The sequence below is a fragment of the Camarhynchus parvulus genome, chromosome 4 (assembly GCF_901933205.1).
Source record: "Camarhynchus parvulus chromosome 4, STF_HiC, whole genome shotgun sequence".
Lineage (NCBI taxonomy): Eukaryota > Metazoa > Chordata > Aves > Passeriformes > Thraupidae > Camarhynchus > Camarhynchus parvulus.
Window position 1 is genome coordinate 9,578,809 of NC_044574.1, and position 18,258 is coordinate 9,597,066.

Sequence of the window (18,258 nt, forward strand, 5' to 3'; positions counted from 1 at the left end):
CTATTTTGGGATACAGATTCATGTCCGCTTCCCCAAAAATATGTGAAGTAAGCTTTGCCTGACATAATTATAAATGTTTCATGCATCACTCTGAAACTTGCTAGTTGATTTCGTCTTGTTCAAACTTTTGAGCCTGGAATGTTTTTAAATTTAGACAAGCCAGTGAAACTCTTGAATCCTTTTAAGAACTCTAGATGAAAATAAGTGTAAAACAATGGCATTTATTCATTATCAGTTGGTGATACTTGTGAGCAATTGTGCACTCCTGAATTTGAATTTGATTGTCTTTTGTGGTTTGTGTAGCATTAACCGTACAGGCAGGACTTGCTCTAAAGCATGTCTGTGCTGCAGAATTTTTCAGGATGGCTATTTTGATTGTCTAGGGTTGAAGAGGGAAAGGCAAGCTCCAGCTGTGGGAGAGAAAACAGATTAAACACTTACAGTTCTGTGGAGCAGTGCAAGGACCTGAGGCACAGGCTCTTCAGGAGCACAGGCAGCGCTTCTGAGCCGTGTCTGCCAGTGTGGGAGCTGGAGCACATCAGGAGAAAAACGGACGACTTTCTTTTTCTCCCATAGGAAAGTGGTTGATTGAAAGGTGGGTGGGAAGAAAGTGAGCGCTGGAAAATCCCCTCTGCTCTCTAGCTCGATTGAGCTGTGTGGGAATTGATTTATAACCTCTCTGGGAAGCTGGGAAATCTGACAAAGAGAGCGCTGCCACTGACAGCGGGGAAACAGGAAGTGACAAAGGAAACAAGTCATTGCCTCGGCGTCACTTTTGGCCACAGAGCTCTGCAGATGCACGAGCACTTGGGCCAGGGTTGCTTTTCCTTTTGTGTGCTGGGCAGACGGCAGCTACAGCTGTGGCTTTCAACCTGGGAGTACCCAAAGGTGGGAGAAGCGCAGGGATGTTCCTGCCATGCCTGAGAGGGGTCAGAAGTTGTTGATGGCTTTGTCATCTCAAAGGAAACAATCGTTCGGTGGAACTGGCTGCAGGAAAACCATGTGTCGGTCGGACAAGGGCTCCAGGTTAGTGTTTTGTGCCTTGTGTTTCTGTCATCTTTTCTCCTTCAGGTCGAGAGCAGACTGCAACTAAGAGTAGAATATGGTATTTGAGCTAATATACTTTTAACTCATGCAGAAAATTAAATGATAAAGAATTGGAGTGGGAAGAGATGAGTTGGGTGTTGGTTGAAAGCTTGTCAGAAAAGAAAAGCAAGTTGAAGCAAGTTAAGAGAATAAACTTAGTTTTACAGTGTATTTCAGTCGGGCTTATTTCTCTGTTCCCTTTGTCTTGTAAGATTTTTTTTTACTTCAGTGTTTGTACTGTGCTATTAATCTTTCTGAGAGAGTATTGTGAAAGGGGCTGTTAGAGGTATTAAGAAATGGAATGTGTAACCAAAAAAAGTAGGAGAGATATGGAAAACTATTTCAGAAGTACTGGAGAATGGTTAATAAATAGACAAGAGACCTGATAATACTGCAGAAAGCAGTTTTAAGAACAGATGGTAAATGTTTAGATGGTTGAATCAGAGAAATCATTCCAACTCAGAATTGCTGAGAGCATAGAGGGGAAACTCTTCCTGTTCTGCAGTGTGTAATGCTGCCTCATTTTTGGTACAGCCTGGTACTTCAGTCTCCCTCTGCATGATTTGAAGAATACATTCATTTCTGTAAATTATGTATTATATATGTCATATTATTTGGAAGTTATATATTCAGAGGTAAACTAGCATCTGGCTTAGCTAGGTTTTACTTCCATGTAAAATTTAAGGACTAGAGGTTATGAGATTACAGTTGTAAAAGTTCTCAGATGTAGTTGGCATAGAGAGCATTGTTACAAATTCAGATCAGGTTTACTTTCTGTGCTGCAGCTTTGGAGGCTGGTTTTTTGTTTTTTCCAGCATGACCAAACAGGGCCAGATCATAAATGTTATTATAACAAGTGAGAACTTTTAAAACAACTATTGGCAGCTGTAGTCTCAGAGAAGAGGGTAATATTTTTTTTGCCTATATACTGCAAGATGTGGAGATGATCACATCTGCTATATATTCTGCTGAAGTTAAGCAAGAACTGAGGGCTCTTCCAGGATGCAATCCTTAATTGAATCAACTTGTATTTGCTCTAATTGGGATGAATGCCAATAGCTCTTAGGGCCAAGAAGGGTAAGTGTTCTTTTACAATGTAATCCAGATTTTTAACCTGGCAGAATTTCACTTTTATTCATGGAGGGACTTTCAGCCTGTAAAGTTATGCCCTAGCCTCCAATCTAGCTGTTCTCTATCTACTGAGTGAGGGATAGATTAAAATTGCTTCACAGATGTATACATTTATCTGCTACACAATAACAGAGGTCTGCTTTCCATTCAGAGTTTGAACTTGGTAGCAGTGCTATGATTCAGAAAACACTTCTGTATCTGACTGGCCCTGTCCTGGTTATGAGATGAAGTGTGTGAATTCACTTTTATTCATGCTGTTTAACTTTCGGGTACTTTGGAATAAAAACTGGCTCATTGTGATAGTGTTTGAGAAAAGTATAGTGATGTGGTAGACTTGGGCTGACTTTACTGATACATAAGTAATACACTGCAAACTGATTTGGTTTTCCGTCTGTTGGACCAGTTTGTATATAAGAAGGAGTTACAATAGTGATTATATAAGCTCTGTATCATGCTCCAGAGTGTTGATTGCACCATTCTGTCTTTCCAAAAGCAGCCTTGAACGATAAAGCACATCCTAGAAACTGCTGTTCTACTATTTCTCCTGCTACACTGCAGGGCCTTTCATCTCCCTCCCAGGCATAGAATTGTCACAGGGATCACCTGAGAAAAAAGTGATGCAAGACCTTTCCCTGCTGCCATCCTCTTCTTGTTCAGAGGGTTCCATTCAGTGGGGGAGAAGATTAATTCAACAGCCACATGCAATGGGTTTGGGACTTGGTGGGAAAACTGATTTAAAAATTAAAAACTATGTATATCTAGTTCCTTGGTGAGTGAGAAGAGAAATAAAGTGTGTAGCTGTAACTAGAAGCTTTCACCAAACAATGCCTGGGGGATGTTGCCTTCTGTTTGTGAGAGAGGACCAGTGTCAGAAGGAGCTTTTGCTGCACTGAGTGAGCCCTTTCTGTTAATTTGGTTGTCAGCCCTGTGGAAGAGGCTCTCCAATGCACCAGAGGTGAAAATCTGTAATTGGGGCTTTGGATTGTAGTGTAAGAATGTGACTGCATAAGAAACAACTGGGAAATGTCCCTCTGTTCTCAGTGATGCCAAAGTTAACAGTGACTTCAGTGACTGCTATGGCACCTACCTGGTAATGCAACATCCATCTGTTCTTGATGTAATCTGTTAAAGAGGTTAGAACAGGAATATCAAGAGCTGAAGGAACCATTCAGTGAGCTAAAGGCCACCATACCATAGATGCTAAGACCACAAAAATCTTTGAGCTTCCATTTTTTCCTTCTCTCCCACCCCTACAATAAAAATTCTGAAGTTAGGTTTGTGTTGACAGCTTTCTCCCAGCAGTGTGATGTAAAATAGCAACACTTGTCCTTACAGAACTGTTTTCTACAGTCAAGAAAAGAAGAAAAATCAGATTAGGTCTAGAGTCAAAGTACTTAAATGCATTTTAGCAGCATAAGTGAAAGATTTCATCTCAGAATACTGAAGTCTTCCCTAAGTGTCTGCCATGTTCCTGCAAATGAAAGTTCTTGAGGAGTGTACAGATATGATGGGGAGTGTTATAAGCCACACTGAAATCCAGATAATAGGCTTAGCTGCCTCTAAATCTGTTGAAAAGCCTGGTGCATTAGGTGGGCTCTTTAGTTCATGTAATCTGTACTTGATGTCATGGATTTCAGCTGTGTCTCCTTTTACTCACTTCTTTTATTCACTTAGCTGGACTGGGGAAGTTCCACATTTTGGTCTCTGTTTTCAGGACTGTTTTATAGTAAGTAGCCAAAAATAAGAAATTTTTGTGAAAAGGGGAAGCAGAACCTGATACTCAGCTGTCCTTTCCTGTCAGGTAAATCCCATAGTCAGCACACTGTAGAAATGGATTAATTTTTTTTCTGTTTCCATAGTTTTCTTTCCTGTCTGCCTTAAGATCTGTCTTTTAAGGTAGAGGAGATAATGCCTATCCAGACATGCTTTAGTGAGTAGTCTGACTGCTGCACTCCCCTATAGAAGGCAAACATGACCAGAACAAATATTTCTGCTTTCTGTATTTACCTAGGGTGCCATATACTTAGTGCCAGTGTTTGACTTTGGCTTCCTAGAAATTTCAGCTTACTGGTTGTTTTGGATAACTTCTCTGAGACCTTGAACTCTGCCTCTTCTGATAGGTTTTCAGCCTACATGCAGAGCACTGAAATAGTTTCACACCATGCACTGGGTGCTTCAGTCCTTTCTTTTGTTCTTTGTAGTAAAGATACAGAGGATTGGAAGACCTAAGATGAACATGAAACTCTTGGATGGCATTGGGACTAACATTGGAAAAGTAGCATCAGAATATATTCATCTGAATGAGAAGGTTTCATTTTTACTTAGTCTATTTTCTGAAGATAACTAGAAAAAGACTGAAGTAACTTAAGTTCTAATGGTTAAACACTGTGATGTGTATTCTTAAAAGAATAAGCCCAGGAGTTGCCTTTGCAATCCTTATTTCAAGGAAATCACTCTTAGCAGTATCCATGTGGTTTGGCGTCAGCAGCCAGCTGGGCAACACTCTCCATTTCCCTCTCTTCAACTTTTCTGCAAGATGTGGAGAAATAATTTGAAGGATTTAGGGGGGCAGGGGGGATGTTACCTTCTGCTACTATTTTTTCATTTTTATTCTTAAAAGCTTAAAATACACTAGTAGCTCCATTTTGGACATATTGCTGTTGCTAGAAATTTCATGTGGAGGAGGAGGAAATAACTCAGCTTGGAAAGATCTCAGTCATTTAATAAGAACAGGGAGGAAACAGCAGAAGGAAGGATATAGCTGAGTAGAACAAAAGCAGCTTACTTTTTGGTGAGCAGGGAGGTCCAGGGGGAAAATTGGGATACCATGGTGTCTTGACGTGTCTGCTATGGGAGCCTTTTTAGGGCCTTGGATCCCATCTTCTCTGGCTGTATCTGCTTCATAACACTGGACACCAAAACCTAATTTTTGTGATTAAGTCTTCTAGGCTGGCTAGAGAATTTAATTTAGTTTAAACTCTCCTGGTAGAAATTGTTAGGAATTTCTACCCTTTCTCACACGAGTCATCACCAAACAGCAAACAGATCTAAATCCTAAACTGATCCCAAGTGCAAGATCCACTGACTTGCATTTCTGTTTTCCCTAACCCATACAATGGATACATACTTTGCTGTTGTACCTCAGCAAATCTGAAACACTTCCTTATTCTTTTCAGAATGGAAAAAGCCACTTTAGGTTGGAGGGGCAAGTGCTTGGGTAGGGTGTTGTGCTGAGACTCTTGGGTTCTGCGCTGAGCCTCACAATTTACCTCCCTTACTGTCCCTTTTGGGAAAAGGAGAAACGAACAAGATCATTAAATTTCAGTCCTGCACTGAAAGCTTTTCAGTTCTAAACCATCATTCCTTTATCAGAAACTAATTAACTGGAACATCATTAGTTTGTCTTTTACCAGCAAAGGTCTCTAGCCCTACATCTGAAGGTAACAGACCCTTTTATGTCTAGGTCAAAATTCCCATTCTATCCACATGTGTTTTCTTTTCCCCATGACACAGTAGGATTTTTAGCCTAGTTCTGTTAGTAGATGAAGAAAGAAAGGGCTCATAATGATGTATCAGAATAAGTTGCTACCTCAGAAACTAATCTATTTGGTTTAAGATGACAGCAGAAGGAGTGCTAACTGCAGAGATGCTTGGTGGAGCATTACATAAATAATTGATATATAAATCAAATGGAAGCCTGCAGGAATCTGAGAATACCTTCATTTGCACACTATGCTGTCACATGTAACATACAGTATGAGATTATATACTAATCCTTTTAGTTAAAGAATAAAACATGTAAATATCAGGAGTAAGTAGTATTGGATGCTGCAGTTACTAAACCTTGTTCCCTTGTTGCACAGAAAATGACATTTTCTGTATATATGTGTGTCACGTGGCACTTGGGAGAAGAAACCGATTTTATTTCCAGTCACCTGCCTGATTAAGTCTTGCAGTGTTATCTGGAGTATTTTTAAAACATAAATACTTAAGCACCATTTACTAAGCACTTTTTCTTTGTTTCAACAACTGTCAATCACTTTTGAGAGCTGTATAAAAATAAATCGGGGCTTTTTGCACCACGTTTTTTTATACATTACAAAGTTCCTGGAATCTTTGAACACCCTGTCTGTGTTACATTCTTGAGTGCTGAACCACATTAGTTGTTTGGAAAGCTTGTTTAAGGAAACAAGCTTTGCTTCTCAGTACTCATTCCTTAAAGTAAATCCGAGTTTTAAGCTGTTTTTAATTATTCTAAATTGCAGAATGATGGCCTCGCAGGAGCAGGTCTGGCCAGTCCCAATGAAGGCAATTGGAGCACAAAACCTTCTGACAATGCCTGGAGGAGTCACCAAGTCAGGGTATCTTCATAAAAAAGGAGGCACCCAGCTGCAGATCCTGAAGTGTAAGTTGAATGAAGTTTTAACTAAATTAAATGTTTTAAATGATTGCCTCTGGGCCCAGTAACAGATTTCGTGTTAGCAGACTGTTGAAGCTGTTCTTCTACTTTGTATTGGAATACAATTTTACTGGAATATATGTATGAAAGACTCATATCGAAAGATTGTCCTTTAATTGTTTTGCAACTTTAAATCTTAGATAATATTTGTTGTGGTTGATTTTATTTTGCTGGTTTGGTTCTCTTGTCAAGTCCTTCACAAGTAAGGTTTTCAAGACAAACAGATTCCCAGGATATGTATTGATTTCAAATACTCTTTTCTGAGAGAATCTAGTACTCAGCTTTTTTTTTTTCCAGTTGGTTATTCTGTACTGGAAAAAATATTCCTATCTCCCACTGCTGTTGTGAAATGGAAATTTTCTCACTGCCAACATTGGGCTGTACTTAACAGTAATTTCTTCTGAAATCAGTGTCTATTTACATGGGGAAAAGTTCATATTTTGGGTTTATATATATGCTATTCATTTGGTATCCCTGTTTATACTGAAATAGTACTTATATAGTTAAGGACAAAGATTACTGCCTTTGATAAAGGAAGGAGTATTGGCTTCTTTCAAAAGAAGAAAACGGGATATCATTTTATTGGCAGGATTATGTACTTGAGGTGAAAGAAGAGAGGGAGATAAGGGTTTGGGGATGGATGTAAATATGTGTTTGTATCATGTGGCTGCCTTGCTGCTATTGCTTATTCCACTAATAAAGGAGCACAGGTGGAGGTCAGGCCTGCAGTCTCTGAGGCTTCTTTTGAAGTTTTCAGATCAGCTGCAGGGAATCCAATATTACCCTTAGTGCTGAAACTCTGCAAATGGACAGCTTCCCTGGGTGACTGATCATCAGTGAGCTGTCACTTGTTTGTGCTCATTTACAGTGATTCATATGATTACTAAGGTCTTAAACAATAATTCTATACATGCTAAGAGGTTCTAGTTGTTCTGCTGCCCTTGGATTTATATTTTGATCACTTTTTATCCTTTCAGGGCCACTGAGATTTGTGATTATCCACGAGGGATGTATTTATTATTTTAAGAGCAGCACATCTGCATCTCCCCAGGGTGCATTTTCTTTGAAAGGTTACAACAGGTAAGTGCCAAGGAAGTTGTTAAACACCCAAGCTCCTCCTACTTAATGCTAAGGGCTGTGGGTTTCATTTCTAATGAAGTTAAGCACAGCTACATCTGTTGTTTGGGTTAAGCATTGATCTCAGATTCCAAGAAATGTATTCCTTTCAAATTGTATATATGACATTTCCTGCTTGGTGAGTGGATAGCCTTCTTTTTCTGAAATTTAACCAGTAAAGCTGTTTGAATGGCAATGACCTTGCTCCTGTTACTGATTAATGCAAACTGCACATGCAGATAGATGTGGATTCTTTCAGACAGACCTTCTTTGTTCTGTAGTGACCAGAAAGGAATCAGAAGAGAAAATTTATGGAGTTACTAGTTCAGCAACTGCAGTTAGTGTTGAAACTGTATCAACTACAGACTGCTAAATAAGAAAATGCATGTGCAAAGTATCTGACTCATTTCACTACACATTTTTAATCTTAATATTTACTTTGCACGTTGAAGACAAGAATATATGGCTTTCAAGTTAGCCAGTGCTGGCAGAATTTGAATGCAGCAGAAGTACAAGGCCTACCAATACAAGTCCAGCCTAACTTTAGGGAATTGCTGTTGAAATTGATGCCAAGAAATGTTTAATGAGATAGAGGACATGTAGAGAAATATCACTGTATTGATCCTAACCACTGCAATTTCATGGTATTTGTATATGTATGTCTTGTACTGTATAATGTTCTCAGAGTTATGGAACAAGGAATTACTTTTCTTAGATTGAGAGCTTTTCCAGCAGAGCAAGACAATGACATGTTTTTAAGGCAATGCACTTGGTAACATTGTAGCTAATTAAAAATTCAAGATTAATTTGTAGAAGAAACCCACACTGTAATTTTGTCATGAGACCAGTTTCTGCTATCCACATGAATGTGAACAATACCATGGAATCTGTAAATGCTAGAGACTGTTCATTCCTTTTTATGTATCTTCATTCTAGCAGCCTTGTAGAGACCTTGGTTGGAATAAGGAGCCGGTCTTGATTAGTATAAGGCACAGACAAACATTATTGAAAAAGAATTTGAACTGAAAGCATTGTTAGATTGAGTAGTTGCATAAGGGATTTTTAGAGTTTTCCCCCTTAGGAGCCCCAAATGAAAAAATTCCTTACACATACAAAAAAGAAAGCAGTTAAGTTATGCTTGTTTTAAAATAAAAAAATGTGCAAGAAAGTGTTTATAAGGGAAATGTGTAAAATGAAGTTTGCTTTTATTATTAGTTTTTCCTTTTTATCATGGGAAATGTGTTTTGATTTCTCTTCTGAAATAGTGACTTCTTGAAATAAGGGCCCTGAGTAGGGGTCCTGAAACAAGCACCCTGAGTACCACTTTCAGTGTGTGATGCTTATGAATGAGTGTGATTCATTAACTCTTGAACAGGTCAAACAGCTGTTTATAAAGGTCTGGCTGGGGGATTAACAAGTGCTCTTCCTTTTGCATTGTCCCTTCTACCACAGTAATGGAGAAGTACTGCAGATGCACAAATGGGGATTTCTGTGGTGATTTTCTGGGCTTGGGGATATTTTCCACAAGGCAAAACTGGTCAATGAAACTGCTTTCTGTCAGTGTTTATGCCCTGCATAGCAGCATTACCTCTAGATGAAGGTGTTTCTGTATTGGTTGCTCTGTTTCTCAGGGTGATGCGGGCAGCTGAGGAGACAACATCAAGCAATGTGTTTCCTTTCAAGTTAGTTCACATAAGCAAGAAGCACAGGACGTGGTTTTTTTCAGCTTCTTCTGAAGATGAAAGAAAGGTAACTTTCTTCTTTTGCAATAGCATTTTCCTTGAAGCAAAAAGAGAATCCTGGACTTCCCTAAAATCTAAATGAACTGGAAATGCTGCTGAAATTTGTATACCTGGTTCTTTGGGCTCCTCTGAAAATCATGTCTGAAGTTTTAACTATTAACTTAATGTTAATTTAAGTTGTAATTTAGGGAATGGCTGTGACATACTAAATGGGGTTCTCCATATTTCATAAATATTCCATATTTATTTTTCACTAAGGAAAAAGTAATGATACGTAAGACTTTAATAAATTCTGAAAACTGTTCAGTGAAATCTCTCACATGTAAACATACTCTGAATATGTATCTGGCTTTAAGAATAACAGCCTGAAATTTGCAAAGCTACTTCAGTAGGTTCCTACAGCATTTTAGCTAGTCAAAACATTTGACTGCTGAGTGTTTTCAATAAAAAAGCAATGGATAAATACTGTTTCAATGTATGTTCCCTGCACAGTTACTCTGATCTTACAGAGGACAAGGTACATCTGCATTTAATGATTTAAAAATTCATGTGTTGAATGTTGCATTTTTATTTTTGTTTAGAATTGGATGCTATCCTTGAGAAGGGAAATTGGTCACTACCATGAGAAGAAAGAAATAATAACAGAATTTAGGTATAAACCCTTATTCTTTATTGGCAATTTTATCCCTTTTGCACTTGCTCTTTACAGTGGTGTTTCAGGTTTTTTGCACCTACAAGTAACTCCTGTTAAATAAGAACAGGCCCAGTAAGACCCAAGAGGAAAATCCCTTCCCAATTTATACTTTAAAGAATATGAAGAAAAACCCCAATCTTTAAACAAAGAGCACTTTCAATGTCAGCTTTGTATAAAAGAAATGAAATCTTTCAAAAGATAGCAACAACATATCTGACTGTTAATTGGGAAATAGGAACAGATTGCTTCTGCTTTTCCAGCATTCCTTTCCAGTGCTGCAGTCCTGCTAAACAGAAGTAACTCTGTCTTTTCTCTTGCAGTGACTCTGGTTCTGATGCAGACAGTTTCTATGGCTCAGTGGAACGTCCCATTGACATCAAGTATTCCCATCATTCAGCAGATAATGAAGGTGACAAATTCAGACACTGATAAATAAGACTTCTTGTTTCTTATTTATTTCTTCTGAATTCTGCAGGAATTATTCCCATAGGTTAAGTAAACTGATCCAGTTTGTAACTGGTGGTTTTTTACAAGGTGTATATCTGTTGCAGTTTTAAATCAGCAGCAGGTATTCTGTGCCATTAACTGTTGGTACAAATAAACTAAAGAATTTCAGATCCTTTAAGAAGGTTAATTAAAAGTGAGACAGAAAGCCTGTCAGGTAGGCATTCACAGCATATTTCAGCAACTGAGTTCCTAGTCAAGAAATATGTTTATGAAAACCAACATGAGAAATCTTGCCTTGAGGTTCAGCAGGGATCCTTTCCTTGGCCTTTCCCCATCTGCCCTTTCAGATTTCCAAGGGCAATGTTGATGGGAGCAAGTCCTCTCATTTCCTGAAAGGAAATTCCTGATTATTCTGCAGGAATGGGTCTTGTAGGAAATCCGGTTCCATTGCTGCAAGCAGAGCAGCAAAGACTCATCAGCATTTCATCTGGGGTTGCAGTTTAGTCCTCCTCATTTTATGGGAGGGGAGGATTGTATGCAAGATGAATGATAAGAGGCTTGGTAGGAGTTTAAATTAGGAAAATTAGAATAACTGATTTTTATCAGATATGCTTACTCTTTTTTAGGGCAGTCCTCTGCATGTTGTCCTTCAGGCTTTTCTTATAATCAATGATGAGAAATTACTGCCTGGAAGTAACATGTTTTTTGTGGCTTGGTTATTCTGATTTACAGTTAAAGGCAACATTGAAACCACTTAGGCCATTTGTTGTGGTACTTTTTTTGTTGTTGTTGTTGCCAGAGCAAGGCAAAATAATTAAATTTGTTTTGTAGATCACTAAACTTGTTCAATCTTCCATATTGCAAAATCCTAAGTTTTTATGTGGTAGGGTTAAATTCTGGGAGTTGTTTTTTCTTTCCAAGTGCTTTTGTCAATGCATCCATGTAGTCGTGTCTCTGCAACTGGTTTGAACATCTCAGGAAGGTTGGAACACTAGAAAGTATCACCAAAAAATAATTTTTTTAACTTGTAAATTGAAAAAAACCTTAATGTGCAGTGTACTTGATTTGCCTCTGTTATAAGAGATGGCTTTTTAAACTGACATAAAAATTTTAGGAAACACCTAGACAGCAGAGAGGTGGATCCAAACTATTAATTTTTTTTACCTCTTTAGAAAAAAACTACCTGAAAAATATCTGGTTTAAGTAGCCCAAAGTACTTGATACTCTTTCTTAGGTTTCCTAGGTTCCAAGAGTATTTATCAGAGTCTGACACACTGATTTTTATCTGCAGATTATGACCAGGAGGAAGAGGATGAGTCTTATTTGCAGCCGGATACTTCTGACATAGTGAAAGATGGTATGTGATTTCTTTGATTTCCCTCACAAAGAGCCATGTGAAAGACCCCCAGTGAAGGCAATATTCATGTGGAATGCCAGGTTATTATTTTGTATTAGTCATTACTATTCCAGCTGGCAGAATAACTGAAGTAATGCAGAGGTATCTAATCTTGAGAGGTATTTAGGGTCAGGAGTTTGTAATAACAGCAGTAACCATGTACAGAAAGCATTACATGCCTTTAGGGGGTGTTTCCTTGGAGCCTCCTGCCTGGGATGACCTGATCTGGTCATCAGTCTGGAGCAGCAGTAATGATTTTAAGGAAAAAACAGATACAAAGTGAGAAGCCTTTGCTAAGCCATCGTAAGCCATGCCTGAAGAAAAATAGCAGGAGTTTATTACCTAGAACTTTCAGAATTCTGCTGAAAGTTAAATGCTTATCCAGCATATTGAGTACTGTCAGACCTGATGCCAGTGAAATATCTTAGATAACATAGAAAATTGATTTGAGCAGTCTCCTTTGATGACATACTGTATTCCCTCTCATTGTATCACATTTTTTATTTTTCTTTCTGCAGACATGGTGCTGCCCCCTGCGTACCCACCTCCGCCCGTTCCTCACGTCAGGAAATCTCCCTACTCAGAAGCAAGGGCACATTCCTACTCTGGCAAACCAAGTGCACCTGTACCACCACCCCCCCCTAAGAGGAGCTTACCTGAAATCAAACTAGAGCCACCCCCTGTGCCCCCTTTGCCTGTGTTCAAAAAGCCTGCAAGTGGCAAAGAGTCTCACCCGCTGCCCCCAGAGCCTGCGCCTCCAGCCCCAGTGCTTGCTCCTCCAGAAGCGTGTGAGAAGCTGAAAACCTTAAACCTTTCCCCACGGACTCCTCCTCCTCTGCCAGCCAATAAACCCAAGCTGTCCCAGCTTGCTGAAAAGCTAGCAGAGCCCAAAGTGCCAAGGGAACATGGTAAACCTGGACTGTTTGTGCCACCAGTGCTCCCAAAAGCCGCCTGTGCCAAGCCACCAGCCCCCTGCAGTCAAGCCCAGAACAGAGAAATCTTTAGGTCCCCAGTTACAGTAAGTATGAAAACACAATGCACTATTGTTTTTCAGTCACTTATTAGTTAACAAGTTTAGGCATACTCAGATTCATACCAACATCTGTGTCTCTGCCCTGCACCATCCCTCTCTGTGTTGTGCTTTTTTGCCTGTTATTTGAAAATCTGCAGTGAGTCTAGCTGATCTGGTTGGACCTGTTCTGTGCAGGAGCTTGGGCTAAATGATCTGTAGAGGTCTCTCCTTACCCAAATTAATCTGTGATTATCTAAATTAATCTGCAAGTACTGCCTCCAGCTCTGGGGCCCCCAAAACAAGAAAGACTGTTGAAAATGGTCCAGAGGAGGCCACTGAGCTGATCTGAAGGCTGGAGCACCTCTCCTAAGGGGACAGGCTGGCAGAGTTGGGATTGTTCAGCCTGGAGAAGAGAAGGCTCTGGGGAGACCCTTAGAACACCTTCCAGTACCTAAAAGAGCTACAAAAGAGCTGGAGAGGGACTTTTGACATGGGCATGGAGTGCTAGGACTAGGGGGAATGTCTTTAAACTGAAAGAGGGGAGGTGTAGGTTCAGATTAGGTGTTGGGAATAAATTATTTACTGGGAGGGTTGTGAGGCACTGGCACAGATTGACACACATAAACTGTGGATGCCCCATCCCTGGAAGGGCCACGTTGGATGGAGTTCAAATCAACCTGGTCTAGTGAAAGGTATCCCTGCCCATGGCAGGAGGGTTGGAATGAGTTGATTTTTAAGGTCCCTTCCACCTTAAACCAATCTAGGATTCCATGATTTGGGGGCTAAACTGGAATTTCAGTTCTAGTTTTGCTACTCCTTCAGTGTTTTGTGTAAATTTGTTCTGCTTTCCTGATGAGATATCCTTCAGTTTTCATTCTGTTTCTGCCAGGAGATCACCACCAGATGGACAGAGTTTTAGAAGTTTTTCATTTGAAAAACCAGCACTACCCTCCAAGCCAAGCCAACCTGATGATGACTCTGATGATGATTATGAAAAAGTAAGATGAAGCAGATGATCCATTCTAAAAGAATATTTTTCCCTTGCTTATGTATACCTTTGGGAACATTTTAAGTGCATTATTTCAGGAGAAGAGTAGCTTTCTGAAAACACAGTTGTGTCTGTTTTTTTTTTATTTCTTTTTGAGCTTTAGTGAATGCCTTGATAAGTTACAGAGTTTAAGATTGGATATAAGGGAGAAAGAAGTGAAAAGTAGATTAAATCACTGTTAATAATTTTAGATTATGGCTGTAGCTTATTTGCATAACAAGTTGCTAGGGTTTTGAGTTGTCATTGACTTAATGGTGATTCTTTTTTTAATATTTTTTACAGGTTGGGCTGCCTGTTTCAATATTTCTTAACACCTCTGAATCCTTCGAAGTTGAAAGGTAAAATGTGATTTTAAAATAGTTCCTTAGAAGTCCTACAAAAACCCGTACTGAACTGTAATCCAAAGATAATTCTGATAACTTGTGTTTAAAGCATGCACTGAAATGTTTAATATGCAAGTCACTTTCCAGAGAAGTTAGTTCAGTGCTGATATATCAATTGACAGATGAGAATGCAATGTGGTTTGGCTCCATCTGGAGGAGGCTGTTTTGCCAGGATGCTGGATGAGACCAGAGAGCCAGATGATCTGTGCTGCACTGCTGGTGCAGGTGCTAGAACAGTGACTGTCTTTCAGCTGTGATCTACTATGAATTATTACACCCAAAACAGATATTTGTGTTGAGAATTTTAAAACTGTAGGTATTTGATTTTCTGAGTGCTAATAACATGTCGTGTACATGAATAATTGTAATATATGTAATTGTTTATTCTTTTAGGATATTTAAAGCTAGTAGCCCACAAGGACAGCCACAAAATGGATTGTACTGTATTAGGAACTCATCTACTAAGCCTGGAAAGGTAAATTGCAATTTCTGAGTCTACCCCCCAAAAAACTTCTTGATTGAGACATACTGCATTTTATATGCAGTTAAAGTACTTAACAATTTACATGTGGTCTTTTCTTAAAGCAAGCAAATATGAGAGAATCCCTATCATAGTGTCAGTGATTGTAAAAAAACTTTTTAGGCTGAATTTTAAGTAATTCCTTAACAATACCTTGACTTAGAAGAGCTTGGTAGCATAGACTGAATACATTGCATTTTTCTTCTTCAAGGTATTGGTTGTATGGGATGAACCTGCAGGAAAAGTGAGAAACTACAGAATCTTTGAAAAGGTCAGTATCTGCACTACATTTGCATCTTTAGATTATAGCTGTCTGTGTGTATTAAAAGGGGGGTGCATATAGGTAAATATCAGAACTAACAAGTTCAAGTCTAAATTTGTTCCCACTTCTGACAGTAAAAATCAGTTGATTTACAAATATCTGATCTAGGATAAAAGTTCAAGTACTCAGATCTGGGCTTTTAAATTGCTGTATCATATGTCATCATAAATTTCAGTCCCAGTCAAATCCTAGTAAATTCCTGAGTTTAATTTGGACTTATTTGTGTGACTGACTAGTTTGCAAAGGAATAGTGTATTTGAAAGAACTTAGTTCTGATGATGATGTTCTGGCCCTTTTTTCTTTAGACATTGAGCTGGAAACATTCCTGTCAATGGTTACATATGTTTTTGTTCTACAACAGGATGGCAAGTTTTACCTGGATTCAGACATCCTGTTTTTGAACATGGGAAGTTTGGTGGAATACTACAGCACTCATGTCTTACCCAGTCATGACAGCCTGATTCTCAGGTGTCCTTATGGTTACTCCAAGCCAAGGTGACAGGACAGCCATGGCTCAGTGACACCCTGCTGCCCCTGAGGACAGGACTCCTGCCTGTTGGACATCCCATTGTTTGCACACACAAACTGGGTCTGTGTCCACTTTTTATTCTCTCATAAATTGTTATACAAATTCCATTTAATGAACTTCTGGTAAAACCTTAGAGTCCAGATCAGTGGATTTTATGGTCTTTTTCTTTACAAAGATCTGAACTGATTGTGCCGTGAAAGTTGTCCAGGATACCCACACCTTTTATAAAACTGCTGCTATTACTAATCTTCTTGGAATGTTGAAGATGAACATGAACAAAGAAGTGATCTGAATACAGCTGATCTAGAAAATGGACACTTCTGAAAGTATGTCAGAATTTATTTGTGACAGGGAATACTAATACTCTGACTTGGAGGTACTACTCCTAAGGTCAGCATTGGTGCTCAACTGAGATATTTTGTATTACTTGTATAGCTGATGTGTACATAATGAAGATTTCTATGCAAATTATTTTATTTACTATAGGTAAAGATGATCAGGAAATGAGGCTTTTTTTTAAGCCACCTCTTATACCCTTGTACCTTCTGAGTACAGTAATCACTATCAGGTACTATCTGGCTGATAGGGGTGTGGCACCCCACATACTGCTTCATGACATGCACTTCAGAGAAGTGTGGGACAATATTGATTTGGCTTTCATGGGAGCTCCATTGTCTGGTTCTGAACTGGAAGGGTTCCTGCCACTGGTATTTTTAAAGGGAAAAGAGAAAGGGCTACAGATTTTGGGGAAGGGAAGGGAGCCATTTGAATGCTCCAAATTCCAACTAGCAGTTTGATCTCATGTTGCTATAGTCTAAGTTTCTTTAAAAGAAAGCACAAAAAACCACTTGAAACCATGATTATGATGCTACTATCAATCCAAAAATCTTTGTGGTCACACTTTGCTGTCAGCCTGCTGCATTCTTTTCTGTTCTAGGGCAAAACACACTACCCTAATCTTCTACCAAGACTTCTTGTATTATTAAAATTTCTACTCAGTTTGTAGTTGCATGCAAACCAAAATCTATCTTTAATCTATTGTCAGTGATAGACATTACCAGGGTGCATTTAACATTTGTTCCCTAATATTTTTGGGAGTGGTATCCTAAATCCAAGGGCTTGATATTTATGCCAAAATTACTCTATTCCTGAATTTTAATATGGAGGAAAAAATTAATTTTAATAACCTCTTAAGTAATTCTGTTGATCCAGAAATAGTGTCATAATGGTCTCATACTCTAATACTGTTTACAAGACTTGTAATAATAGTAAAAAAAATATCTGTCACTCCTGAAACAGGAGAAGGTATCTAGTTTTTATCAGTGTGAATTTGTATTCATAAACTTTTTTTTTGTTACCCTTTAAAAGTTTATTACATGCCCATTTTAATCTTGTTACCATTAGATGGCCACAACTTTAAAATAATAAAAAAAATAAGAAGAAGAATTTGCTTTTTATGAAAACAATAAACCAGGATTTAGTCCCTAGGGAATTTTCCTTACTAATCAGATGGAATATGTAGATCATATACAGGAATTGAAGCAGGAAATTCTGTCTCCATCTTTTTCAAGAGACACAGATATACACAATATCAATCTTTTAATCTCTGTTCCCACTCTAATAGGGCTTATATGTGTAAAGAATGTGGAGTACTTAAAATTTAGATTCTCTTGAATGTTGGGTATTTTTAAGTCTTATTCCTTTTATTTTAAATTAGTATCCCTGTGATGCACTATCCTGACATTGATCTCTCTAAAGAAGGCTCAGCCAAGACAGCATTTAAAAAACTTATTTGACAAATATTTTTATGTATATCAGAGTAAGTTCAAGTTTCGTGCAATATTCACACCTGTCTACAGAATAAGATTTTCTCTGTCTGAGAATAATTGACTTCATTGTGTCATGACAATGTTATTTATAGTATGCTCTCTTTGGGGCCCTATTCAGATATTTGATTGTTGGCTCACCTTACACTCAGAAGATTTTTAAATTGTAAACATCCATTTAAACCATAACACACTCTTTACCTGTGTAATACAAGAGTTGCAAATATGTAAATTTTTGTGTAATTCCTTTTTGTATCTAAATGTATAGATTTCTGAAATGGATAAACTTTCAATGCCACTCCACCTCATTTTGTGCAGTTGTCTTTCATTTCATGGGGGTGGGTTCTGATGCTTTTGTTCATACCTGTGTTCTTCTAATAGTGGAGTTAGAGGAATTTTCAGTGCTCCTAAGAAGCAAATCTTCATGTTCTAAACAAATCTGCAATAATTTAGACTCTTTCTTCCTCTTGCTCCTACATACTAGTCTAGTCTGTTTTATAATAAATCAGGTGAGTTTCTGGTGTTTGTAGAGAGGAAAGGCACAGCC

At 38.5% G+C, this 18,258-nt stretch overlaps 1 protein-coding gene across 1 annotated transcript; it reads left to right on the plus strand.

The window, feature by feature from the left end:
* Positions 1-660: 660 nt before the first annotated feature.
* SH3BP2 (SH3 domain binding protein 2) lies at positions 661-18,014 on the plus strand. Its single transcript, XM_030948230.1, is given in 14 exon segments — positions 661-1,026; positions 6,483-6,622; positions 7,654-7,756; positions 9,424-9,541; positions 10,116-10,186; positions 10,549-10,637; positions 11,967-12,032; positions 12,590-13,014; positions 13,016-13,089; positions 13,973-14,081; positions 14,414-14,469; positions 14,908-14,989; positions 15,246-15,305; positions 15,718-18,014. Coding segments are annotated over 14 exon segments (1,641 nt in total). The 5' UTR covers positions 661-916; the 3' UTR covers positions 15,856-18,014.
* Positions 18,015-18,258: the final 244 nt, after the last annotated feature.